At 37.9% G+C, this 12,711-nt stretch overlaps 1 protein-coding gene across 4 annotated transcripts in view; it reads right to left on the reverse strand.

The window, feature by feature from the left end:
- Positions 1-12,711, reverse strand: part of CFAP53 (cilia and flagella associated protein 53) — a 37,453-nt gene that overhangs the window by 17,883 nt on the left and 6,859 nt on the right. For all 4 annotated transcript variants that reach the window (XM_019792944.2, XM_002930112.4, XM_034643276.1 and 1 more), the window contains one exon: positions 2,822-3,125. In XM_019792944.2, the coding sequence (XP_019648503.1) occupies positions 2,822-3,125 (304 nt within the window). The remainder of the gene's footprint in view (positions 1-2,821; positions 3,126-12,711) is intronic.

Below are 12,711 nucleotides of genomic sequence, written 5' to 3' on the forward strand. Positions count from 1 at the left end.
TATACAGCTGCTGAAACAGGGAGAGTAGTAGACAGGGGTTCATTGTACTCTCAACTCTGTGCATTTGAAAATATTCATAATAAAACATTAAAAAAGGTGGGATTTATATAACATTCTTAAAGTTACAAAATAATAATGATAAAGCATATATCAATGCTGCCAGAAGTTAGGGTGGAGGGAGGTTATAAAGGAGTAGCTTTATAGGAGTTTCTTTGGATGATGGAACAGTTCTGCATCCTGACTTTAGTAGTGGTTACAAAAATCTATATATGTGATAAAATTTCTCGCAACAATACCCCTTCCCCCAAAGGGCTACATGTAAAAGCTGGTGAAATCCAAAGAAGATTTTACTATATTTAAGTAAAGAGTAACTTTAATTGAAGGTATCACACCAATGTTAATTTCCTGGTTTGTTTTGTTTTCAAATGCAACTTATTTTTGCATGTTTATTTTGTATCCTGCAACTTTACTGTATTTGTTAATTAGATTGAACAGTTTCTGAGACAGTCTTTAGAATTTTTTCTGTATAAATCTTATCATCTGCAATAGAGGCAATTTTATTCCTTCTTTTCCAATTCTGATGACTTTTATTCTCTTTCTTACCGAAGTGCTCTGTTTAGGACTTCCAGTCCTCTGTTGCCCAAAGTGGCAACAGCAGGTACCCTTGTTTTTTTCCTGATTTTAGAGAAAAAGCTTAAAACCTTTCACCACTGAGTATGATGTTAGCTATGGGCTTGTCATATATTGTTGTAATTATGTTTAGATACTTCCTTCTATACCTAATTTGTTGATAATTTTTAACATGATTGGATACTGAATCCTTTCAAATGTTTTTTCTGCAACTATTAAGGTAATCATACAATTTTTGTTAATTTCCTCGTATTTATAGTTATATGTAAATATATAAATACAAATATAAATACATACATATATAATGCTTGGTTACATAAGGGTATGCAGGAACTCCACTATTTTTTCAACTTCTTGTGAGGATAAAATTGTTTCCAAAAATTTTTCTTTAAAAAAATTTTTTAAAGATTTTATTTATTGATTTGACAGAGAGACAGCCAGAGAGAGAGGGAACACAAACAGGGGGAGTAGGAGAGGAAGAAACAGGCTCCCAGCGGAGGAGCCTGATGTGGGGCTCGATCCCATAACACCAGGATCACACCCTGAGCCGAAGGCAGATGCCCAACGACTGAGCCACCCGGCGCCCCTAAAAATTTTTTTTGAAAGGAAGGTAGAAATAGAGCTAGGCATGGTATAAAGAAAAATAAATATTTGGTCTGTATCCCTGTGTCCTGGTACATAGCTTCTAAAACCCTTGTGATCTCTGAAGTGGTAAGACTATCTTCTGTACCTTCGCGTGATGACTGGTGGCTGGAGCCCCTACATAACTTCAGGGTGGGGCTGGTAACCAGAAAGACCAAACCATATGATTTGAGGGTTGAAACTTTCAGTTCCGGATATCCCTCTGCCTCCAGAGAAGAGAGAGGGGCCAGAAATTGAGTTCAATCACCAATGGTCAATGATTTATTTAATCATGCCTACATAATAAAACCTCCATTAAAATGCCAAATGATAGGGCTGGTGAACACAGGAGGTACTGGGAACATGGTATGCCTAGAGAGGGTATGCAAGCTCTCTGTACTGTCCCCCATACCTTGCCCTATGCATCTCTTCTATTTGCCTGTTTCTGAATTGTACCTTTTACAATAAACCGGTAATAGCAAGTAAAGCACTTTCTTGAGTTGTATGAGTTATTTTAGTGAATTATCAAACTTAGGGGGAGTCATGAGAATCTCTGACTTTGTAGCCAAGCAAAAGTGTGGGTATCCTGAGGACCCACCATTTGTGACTGGCCTCTGGAGTACAAGCAGTCTTCTGGGACTGAGCCCTTAAACCCTACCACTATTGCTGGTAGCTAACGTCAGAATTCAATCAATTGTAGGTCACCTAGCTGGTGGTGTCCATGGAGAATAGAGAATCATTTGGTGTGAGAAAAAACCCCACACATTTGTTATCAGAAGTATAGTGAGTAAAAATGACTCACTGGGTATCTTACAACAGAAGCAATTTGGGGACCACCATTTCAATTTTCCTAGAGCAGCTAAAATATTTAGAGATCACTAAATTCTCCAAAAGAAAAGTCTCAAACCCAGGAAAGTTTTTAGGGCTCTGAAATATCTTACCTTTAGCATTTCTTATGGTGTTAAATTTCAATACTTGGGATTTCCCAGGAAAAAATACATTTTTCCTAAATTTGGTGGTATTAAAGTATCAGTTGCTGGAAGCTTTACATATATATAAAATTGCTACTTTTTCTTAGTATGAAAATCGCTTTCATACATTTCCAGTGACAGTTCTAATTTATCGTAGGGGCAACGGCCTTGTTGGAACGAAATGACTGATTTTGGTGGCTGGGGTGGAGGAGCCACTGTAGCTGCTGTATAGCCCTTTACATAGGATTTGGAAACTGTCAGTTACCCATATTAAAGAATGGGGAGATGTTGCCAAATTGCCACTAGCCCTCCAAGGTACTGCCCATGATTATCACATCTCATCCTCACAACAAAGACAAGTACCTTTTGCCTCATTTTTTAGATAAAGAGACCAAGTCACAGTAGTGAAGTAACTTGCCCTATGCAATGGGATGGGGATGGCACTGCAGACTGCGCCTTGGAATCCAAGGTTCTGACCATGGTCTGCTGCCCTGTGAACTAGCCAGGCCATGAGGCAGAGTGCATGGTAGCAGGCCTGCAAACTGTGTCCTATACCCATTGATTAGATCATCCCGCGACAAGCATCGTAAATAGCCCACCACAGAGCGTGCCTCCTCTTCCTTCAGCTGCTGCTCAGCCTGCCTTTGCGCTTTGATGCCGGTGATCTGGGCATTCAGCCCCAGGCGTGTGTTCTCCACCAGCTCTTTCTGCCTCCTTGCCTCTTCAGCTTCTCGCTTTTCCTTGGCTAATCGATCTTCCTCCCAGAGCCTTGAGAACATCTGCTCTTCCACCAGTTTCTGCCTTTTCAGCTCCTCATTGAAAGCTATCTGTGCTTTCCGCTCCTGGCACACCTTCTTCTGATGGATACAAAATAATTCAGCACGGAGCTCCTCACAGCGTTCTCTGAAAGGAGAAAAAAAAATTTTTTTTAAGATTTTATTTATTTGACAGAGAAAGAGAGAGCACAAGCAAGGGGAGCAGCAGGCAGAGGGAGAGGGAGAAGCAGGCTCCCCACTGAGCAGGGAGCCCGATGTGGGGCTCGATCCCAGGACCCTGGGATCATGACCTAAGCTGAAGGCAGATGCTTAACTGACAGAGCCACCCAGGCGCCCCTGAAAAGAGAATTTTTTTTTTAAGAGTTTTTATTTATTTGACAGAGATAAAGACAGCCAGCGAGAGAGGGAACACAAGCGGGGGAGTGGGAGAGGAAGAAGCAGGCTTCCAGTGGAGGAGCCTGATGTGGGCCTCAATCCCAGAACGCTGGGACCATGCCCTGGGCCGAAGGCACTTAACGACTGACCCACCCAGGCACCCCTGAAAAGAGAATTTTTAAAAGGCAAAACCAAGCCTTTACGGAGACACTGCTCTATTTAGGCACACATCTGCACAGACACTGAAGTATGAAAAGTAAAAGACCTGGATGTAGGCCACCAGAGCCGAGAAGTCACGTGAGGGGCGGCAGGGAGAGAAGCCGACTTTGAAATCAATATCTGACATTTCTGTGTAACCCTGGATCAAAAACTTGACCTAACTGAGCCTGTTTCTTTATCTGTAAAACAACTCTCTTTCAAGGTTCTGGTAAGGATCAGAGAAAATGGATGAAAATATCTGGTAAATAATGCAAGCTAAATAAATGGCAACTATTATTATTACTGTAGAGGAAATAAAAGAGGCATGAGTCCCTGCAACGTTACACGTAGATTAAGGCTTTGGTAGGAAGAGGCCCCATATGTCAAGGAAAGAGCTAAGAGTTGGCATATCATGGTGAAGCTGCCCCAGTGCCCCTGGATTCCTGGCGGGACACATGTCACTGAAGGGGCTTCTGCAAGAGCTGGGAAAACAGCCCAAACTCTGCCTTTTCATACCTAGGCTTATGTCACCATTCCAGAAGAAATGCTCTTTCAGTAAGTGTTTAGACCTCATCCTTTCTTTCAGTCTTAGTAATTCAAATTTCCTCAAAAATTCTTCCTTGAGCCCGTTTTTAATTTAAGGGCTATGATATTCAATACTGTCTACACTTTAGAATTGCTTAGGGTTATCTTTAAAATCCTACTCTCCACTTCTTCCCGCTGCTATTCCCAGACCAGGCTAGTTAAATCAGAATTTGGGGGGCAGGACCCAGGTATCTGTATTTTTTCAGAGTACCTCAGAAACTTCTGGCATATAGTCAAGTTTGAGAACCTCTGATTCAAGGTAATGTTTATAAACATCAAGTCTTCCTGTTTTCATCAAGTTCAGCACCAAGAAGCTGAAATTTGAGAATGGGCTCAATAAAGAAATTCGAAGAATTTTAGTTGCTAAGGCTGAGAGAAAGATTGATGTCTAAAATTACAAGCATGGTCAATACCACAGAAATTGACATGTATCAAATATGGTTGAGTATTGTTGAACATTTGATGACGACTAGTCTCATTTCCCTAACTAAAGGGGAATCTCTGTGAGGGCTGGGACTCAGGAACATATTTCAGGAATATATTCCCCATACTACCTACCCAATGTCCATTAAATAATTGTTGGTTAAATTGATATACAGTCATGCTTATTAGCAAAATAATGATAATTGGCCATTATCTATATTCTGTGGAAACCTCAAAAAGATTACAGAAACTGAAATTGCTAGGTTACCAAACAAACAAAAAAACACTTTAACATTGAAAAATGAATTCATCAGTGAAAATCTATCAGAATTGGCCGTGACAACTAATTAAAGTCCTTCCCAGTCCTATGACTTATACTCCAGAAAAGTTATTCAATTAAAGAGAATCTGAAGCCAAAGAATAACAAGTATGGCTTACAATATTAAAAAAAAAAACAACCTTTATTACAATACTAATACATGCAGATAAACTGGAAAATATAGAAAAGTATGAAGACACTAAAAATTAATCCCTTAATTAATCCCTCTTAATCCCTCTCCCCAGAGATAACTGCTTTCAGCATGGTAGTGTATTTCTTTCCAGTCTTGTGTACGTGCATTTTCACTAGAATTGGTTTCATTCTGTATATCTATATACCTATATTGGTATCTCCTTATATCTTAATTTTTCCACCTAACATATTTTGGGAATGTTTCTTTATGGAATCTTCTTAAAACACCTAACCTCAAAATTTTATTATAGTTTGCTAAGCTATGGAATAGAGGCTGGACCTATAAATATATCAATTCATTTAAATATTTCCTTGTTTGATGAATGTATAGATTACTTCTTTTACTATAATGTTGCAATGAATATTTATAAATGTAGCTCTTTCTGCTTATCTCTGATGATTTCCTTAAGGTAATTCCTTTACCTAATATAAAATCAGAGTTGTAAGGCACTTGATGTATTGTATATAAATTGTATTGTATGTAATTGTATATATATTGTATAATTGTATAATTGTATGTATTGTATATAATTGTATATAAATACAGTTGTAAGGCACTTGTAAGGGATGTTGTCAGGCACTTGATGACGCATGTTGCAGAGAAAGCCTGAATTAACATTGTATGAAGGTGCCCATATCAAATATTTCTTTAGATCAGATCTTCAAACTTTGATTAGGTATCCTTTCCAGTAAAAAAAAATTCTAAGCACCCACAAACAGGTAGGATTATTATTTAAAAATTGGATGCAATTATTACTATATTACTATATCACATAAATTATGAAATATAGCAACAATAAAAACCAAAGACAGATGAGATTTAAGTAAAAAACATCAAATATGTCCTCCCTACATCCTAATGATTCACATACTCGCTTAACCTTGAAAACACTTGATTCAGGGAAGTTCACTTCTATCTGAAGATAAAAGTATATCTATCTATTTTAATTATAATAATGATGGATAAGAGGAAAACTTTTTGTTTGTGAGTGTTTTACATAGTACTTTCACAGTAAAATCTTATTTTATCCTCACACGTGTCTTATACTTAAATGGAGCAGCAAGTATTATCCCCATTTTAGAGTTACAGCAATTGAAACTCAGAGAACCTTAGTGTATTCCCAAACCATATAGTCAGTAGTTGTAATATTATTAGCAACAATTACTGAGTGCTTATTATTTGCCAGTCACTGTTTTAAGCATTTAACATGTATGAACTCTTGTAATCTTTATAACAACCAATGTTGCAACATCCCTCCAAGTTCATTATTATTATTATCCCCAGTTTAGATAAAATGGAAGCATAGAGCAGTGAACCATCATGGGTAAGTTCATACATTTCATATGTGCTAGAGCTGAGACTGAGGACCTGGCAGTCTGGCCCTGGAATTTGGTTTCTTTGGTACTTCGTTCTATCACCTCTATCAGTAATTAACAGAGGCAAGACAACCCTCAAGTGTTCTGACAACACATCCTAGGGTATTCATTTAATAAAAACACCCTAAAACAAAACAAAGCCAAAAAATGCCTACCTTAATCTGTGATCCAATCACTAATTGTATATAAATACAGGACACCTAAATACAAATTTCATGATGTATCAAAGTATGATCCATAAAAGAAATATTGATAAAATGGATTTCATCAAACTTAAAAACTTTCTCTCTGTGAAAGACCCTGTTAAGAGGATTAAAAAAAAAAACAACTATAAACCACATATCCTACACAAAGGACTCACATCTAGAATATATAAAGAATTGGGGTGCCTCGGTGACTCAGTCGGTTAAGCGTCTGCCTTCGGCTCAGGTCATGATCCCAGGGTCCTGGGATTGAGTCCTGCATCAGGCTCCCTGCTTCTCCCTCTCCCTCTGCCTGACACTCCCCCTGCTTGTGCTCTCTCTGTCAAATAAATAAATAAAATCTCAAAAAAATAAATTATATAAAGAACTCTAAAAACTTAATAGCTAATCCAATTAGAAAATGGGCAAAAGACATGAAGAGACATTTCGCCAAAGAGGACATACAGAGAGCAAATAAAGCACATAAAAAGTTGCTCAACACCACCAGCCGTTAGGGAAACGCCAATGGAGACCATGATGAGATATCGCTAGACACCTCTGTTCTAATAGTGACAATATAAAAATCAGGCAAGAATATGGAAAAACTTGGTCTATTATACATTACTGGTGCAAATGTAAAATAGGACAGCCATGCTGGAAAATGCTTTGGCAGCTTCTTTAAAAATTATACATAGAAAGACCCAGCAATAGCGCAGGACAATTATCCTAGAGAAATGAAAATTTATGACCGCACAAAAATTTGTATACAAATGTTGATATTAGATTCATTTATAATAGCTAAAAACTAGAAACAACCAAAATGTTCTTCAGTAGTAAACAGTTTACACAAACCTAAGTATTACCATACAAGGGACTATAAAGGACAAACTACTGATACATGCAGCAACTTGGATGGACCTCAAAGGACTATGTCGATTGAAAAAAGCCAATCTCAAAAGCTCACATATTGTGTGATTCCATGTATGTAACATTCTTGAAATGGTGAAATGATGGAGATGGAGAAGAGATTAGCGGTTGCCAGAGGCAGGGAAAGATGGGAGTGAGAGGGGTGGGTGTGATTATAAAGGGGTGGCATGAGGGAGATCTTTGTGGCGATGGAAGAGTTCTGTGTCTTGATTGTGGTGGCGAGTTACGTGGATCTACACATGTGATAAAATGACACAGAACTGTGCACACATGTACCACTGTCAGTTTTCTTCATATTGTGCTATAGTTACATTAAGATATAACCATGGTGAGAAAGTGGGATAAGGGTAATGGCACCTCTGTACTATCTTGACAATTTCTGTGAATACGTAATTACTTTAAAATTTAAATAAGAGAAATCATGGGCTATCTTGTCATTATTATTCATTTCATTTCATTATTACTGAAAGTAATTTTTCCGTTTAGAGGAGTGGAACACTAAAAATGACCCATTCTAGGCATCCAATTTTCTAGGTACCTAACAGAAATGAAAGCACATGTCCATCAAAAGACACATACAAGCATGTTCACAGCAGCCGTATTTATAGAAGTCCCAAACCAGGGGCGCCTGGGTGGCTCAGTCGTTAAGTGTCTGCCTTCGGCTCAGGGCATGATCCCAGCGTTCTGGGATCGAGCCCCACATCAGGCTTTTCTGCTGGGAGCCTGCTTCTTCCTCTCCCACTCCCCCTGCTTGTGTACCCTCTCTCGCTGGCTGTCTCTATCTCTGTCAAATAAATAAACAAATACAATTCTTTAAAAAAAAAAAAGTCCCAAACCAGAAATAACTGAAATGCCTATCATCTGAGAAATGAATAAATTGTGGCATTTTCATGCAAGGGAATACAAAAAGGAGGAGGAGGAGATGGTAGAGGAGAAGAAGGAACAGTAATTTCATCTTGCTGTACATATGTATTAAAGCTCCAGTTATAGTTTCGATAATGGGGCCTTGTTTATTTATTTATGTAATGCTAAACTAACATGATTTTTTAAAAGTTTATTTTATTTATTTATTTATTTATTTATTTATTTATTTATTTGAGAGAGAGAGAGAAAGACAGAGACAGGGAGCATGCAAGCGGAGGGAAGGGGAGAGGGAGAGAAAGAATCCTCAAGCAGACTCCAGGCTGAGCCCAACACAGGGCTTAATTCCAGGACCCTGAGATCATGACCTGAACTGAAATCAAGAGTCGAGCACTTGACCGACTGAGTCATCCTGTGCCCCAATGGGGCCTGATTTAGCATCCTTGGTCAAAATTTAACCCTCACCCTTCATTCTCATAAAGAATTAAAACTATGTGTGATGCTCTGTATTGAAGAATTGGCAGTATTACACTAAAAACACCAAAAACAATTTATTGTAGGATATAACTGTTTCTTCAAAAAGCTAACAATTTATCTAACTAGCAAGTTATACAACTTCTCTACGAAGCTGTATACTTATACAAGATTTGTCTATAAAATCTGTAAAATTTTACCAAATTAATAGGTATTTTAAGAGCATGAACCACTTTTGGGGGTTTTTTTTGTTTTTTTAATATTTCATTTATTTATTCGACAGAGATAGAGACAGCCAGCGAGAGAAGGAACACAAGCAGGGGGAATGGGAGAGGAAGAAGCAGGCTCATAGCGGAAGAGCCTGATGTGGGGCTCGATCCCATAACGCCGGAATCACGTCCTGAGCTGAAGGCAGACGCCCAACCGCTGTGCCACCCAGGAGCCCCCATAAACCACTTTTGAACCTTGTTTTCCTTACTGTGTTGAGCATCATTTACCAGGGAGTGGAAAATATATGAATGGTCACTGAAATTCACTTGCTAGTATCCCCTTTGTCCCTCCCTGCGTCTTCTCCTCCAGCAACCAGTAGGGAGTGTCTGAGTCCTACCAAGGACAGGGGTGAGGTTATACTTTACATAGGCTAGAAAATACAAGTCTAATTCTTTCTTGGTTACTACAAGCTTTAGGACTCAGGAAAATTAATATCCGTAGAACTCAAGTTACCCATTTGCTAGATGAAGAAAGTGACAAATCCCTTCTGGCCCTATGCATTACTACTCTGGTTTTCTTCGCTGCCCTCCTTCAGCAGTTCCCCAAGCCCTGGAACTTGCCATTCCCTCCAGTTTGAGCAATCTAATTTATGGTTAGCTCAGCTGTATCTGCGATTTGTATGCACTACTCACTGAAATAGTTTACTTGTCCTCTGGGCCTCTACTAGGAGGATTTAGGGCAGTCCATATGATCAATAGCAATTTTATGGCAGAGAGAGAGGAGGTGGCAAAATCTCTGCCTCTGAAACCATGTTTTAACCCTCTACATGCCTGGTTTTGCTGCTTTCTTACACCTGTTGACCTTTGGATTTCTCATCTGCTCAAATTTTGCATGGTGTAAAAAATGAACTCGTGTATTCCTTCTTAATTGTGCTAGACTTTAACTCAGGGTTTACATGTACTTTGTTATGTTACTTTGTTACATTATTCTGTTCCAGAATCCAGAGTAACATGATACACAACCTGCCCTGCTCACATCTGGTGACCTGACCATTTTTTTTTTGTTAAGCCAATCAATCTATTATTTAATCACAGAATCTGGCACAAAGTAGGGCCTCAGAAATATTTAATTATTGAATGATAATGGCTATGTTTTAAGCATTTCCAGGCAATATCTGAACTTTAAAGATTCCTTTGAAGATAAAAATCTTGATCAGTTACTCCAAAATTAAGAGACTGATAAAGTGGATAACCTGGAGCATTGCGTGGGTTACATCATGTGATCATCACACATTAAGAAACACGAATGAGGAGGCAAAATGAACATACCATCCTGAGATATATGATAGTACTTCTTCATGTTCACACTCTTATAAGGCATTATTAGAGGCACTGAAAATATAACTGAGGAATTACATATATAATTAAATTATAAATATGTAAGTATGTCCTTGCTCTAAGAGTTGTAAATCTAAGAAGGAATATAACACATTGAGACTTTTTTACTATACCTTTGCTTTAGAGGTAAGGAATCTCTCAAAGTTTACGAAATTAAAAGCCTTTGCCAAGCTCTTCATGATACAAATCATCTCAGAAGATCACCCTCAGGTACTTCCATGCAAATATGGACTGTTAGAACTAATCAATAAATTCAATAAGATGCAGGATATGAAAACAACATACAGAAATCAATTGTATTTCTATACACTAAAAGTGAACTATATGAAAGAGAAATTAAGAAAACAATCCCATTTGCAAAAGCATCAGAAACAATAATATATTTAGGAAAATATTTAACCAAGGAGGTTAAAGATCAATACACTGAAAACTATAAGACATTGATGAAAGAAACTGAAGACACAAATAAATGGAAAGGAATCATTCGTCCTTTCAATACTCCACTTGAAATTGAAATATTGAAAGAATCAATATTGTTAAAATGTGGATACAACACAGTAATCTACACAGTGCAATCCCCACCAAAATCCCAATGGAATTTTTCACAGAAATAGAAAAAACAATCCTAAAATTCAGATGGAACCAAAAAAGAGCCAAAGCAATCTTGATTTAAAAAAAAAAAAAGAACAAAGCTCAAAGCATCACACACTTGATTTCAAACTATATTACAAAGTTATAGCAATTAAAACAGTATAGTACTGGCATAAAAATAGATATATAGATCAATGAAACAGAACAGAGGGCCCAGAAATAAATTCAGACATATGTAGTCAACTACTCTTTTACAAGGAGGCAAAGAACACACAATGGGAAAGAATAGTCTCTTCAATAAGTGGTCTTGGGAAAATTGAATATCCACATGAAAGAGAATGAAACTAGACTACTATATATACCATTCATACAAGTTTACTCAAAATGGATTAAAGACTTAAACACAAAACCAGAAACTATAAAACATATACGCAAAAATATAGGGAAAAATCCCTTTGATATTGGTCTTGGCATTATTTTTTGGATATGACACCAAAAGGAAATGCAGCAAAAGCAAAAATAAACAAGTAGGACCACATCAAATTAAAAAGCTCTGCACAGCAAAGGAAACAATCAACAAAATGGAAAAGGCAATCAGGGAATATTTTTAAACTATGTATCTGTTAAGGGGTTAATATCTAAAATACATAAAGAACTCATACGGCTCAGTGGCCCCCAAAAATCTGATTAAAAAATGAACAAAGGGGGGGCGCCTGGGTGGCACAGCAGTTAAGCATCTGCCTTCGGCTCAGGCGTGATCCCAGTGTTATGGGATCGAGCCCCACATCAGGCTCCTCCGCTATGAGCCTGCTACTTCCTCTCCCACTCCTCCTGCTTGTGTTCCCTCTCTTCACTGGCTGTCTCTATCTCTGTCAAATAAATAAATAAAATCTTTAAAAAAAAAAAAAAAAGAACAAAGGACCTGAATAGACACTTTTCCAGCGAAGACATACAAATGGCCAAAAAGTACATGAAAAAGTACTCGACATCAGTGATCACCAGGGAAATGCAAATCAACACCACAGTGAGATAGTACCTCACACCTGCTAGGATGGCTATTATCAAAAAGACAAGAGATGACAATTGTTGGCAAGGATGTAGAGAACAAGAAACCTTTGTATGCTGTTGGTGGGAATATAAGTTGGTACAGCTATTATGAAAAACAGCATGGAGGTTCCTAAAAAACTAAAAACAGAACTACCATATGATCCTGCAATCCCACTTCTGGTCATATATCCAAAGGAAATGGAATCAGTTATCTCTATATCTGCAATCTCATGTTCATTGCAGCATTATTCACAATAGTCAAGAAACGGAAACACTCTAAGTGCCTAGTGTTCTGTGAAAGGATAAAGAAAATGTGTGATATATATACCATATATATACATATCTATGTACATACTTGCGTGTGTGTGTGAAATGGAGTATTAGTCAATATAAAAAAGAAGGAAATCTTGCCACTGGAGAGAACATGGATGAACCCAGAGGACACTATACTAAGTGGGTTACGACAGACAGAGAAAGACAAATACTGTATTCTCACTTAAATAAAAGGGAAAAAAAGGGGCGCCTGGGTGGCACAGCGGTTAAGCGTCTGCCTTC

Source organism: Ailuropoda melanoleuca, chromosome 14, assembly GCF_002007445.2.
Source record: "Ailuropoda melanoleuca isolate Jingjing chromosome 14, ASM200744v2, whole genome shotgun sequence".
In the NCBI taxonomy this organism is placed as follows: domain Eukaryota; kingdom Metazoa; phylum Chordata; class Mammalia; order Carnivora; family Ursidae; genus Ailuropoda; species Ailuropoda melanoleuca.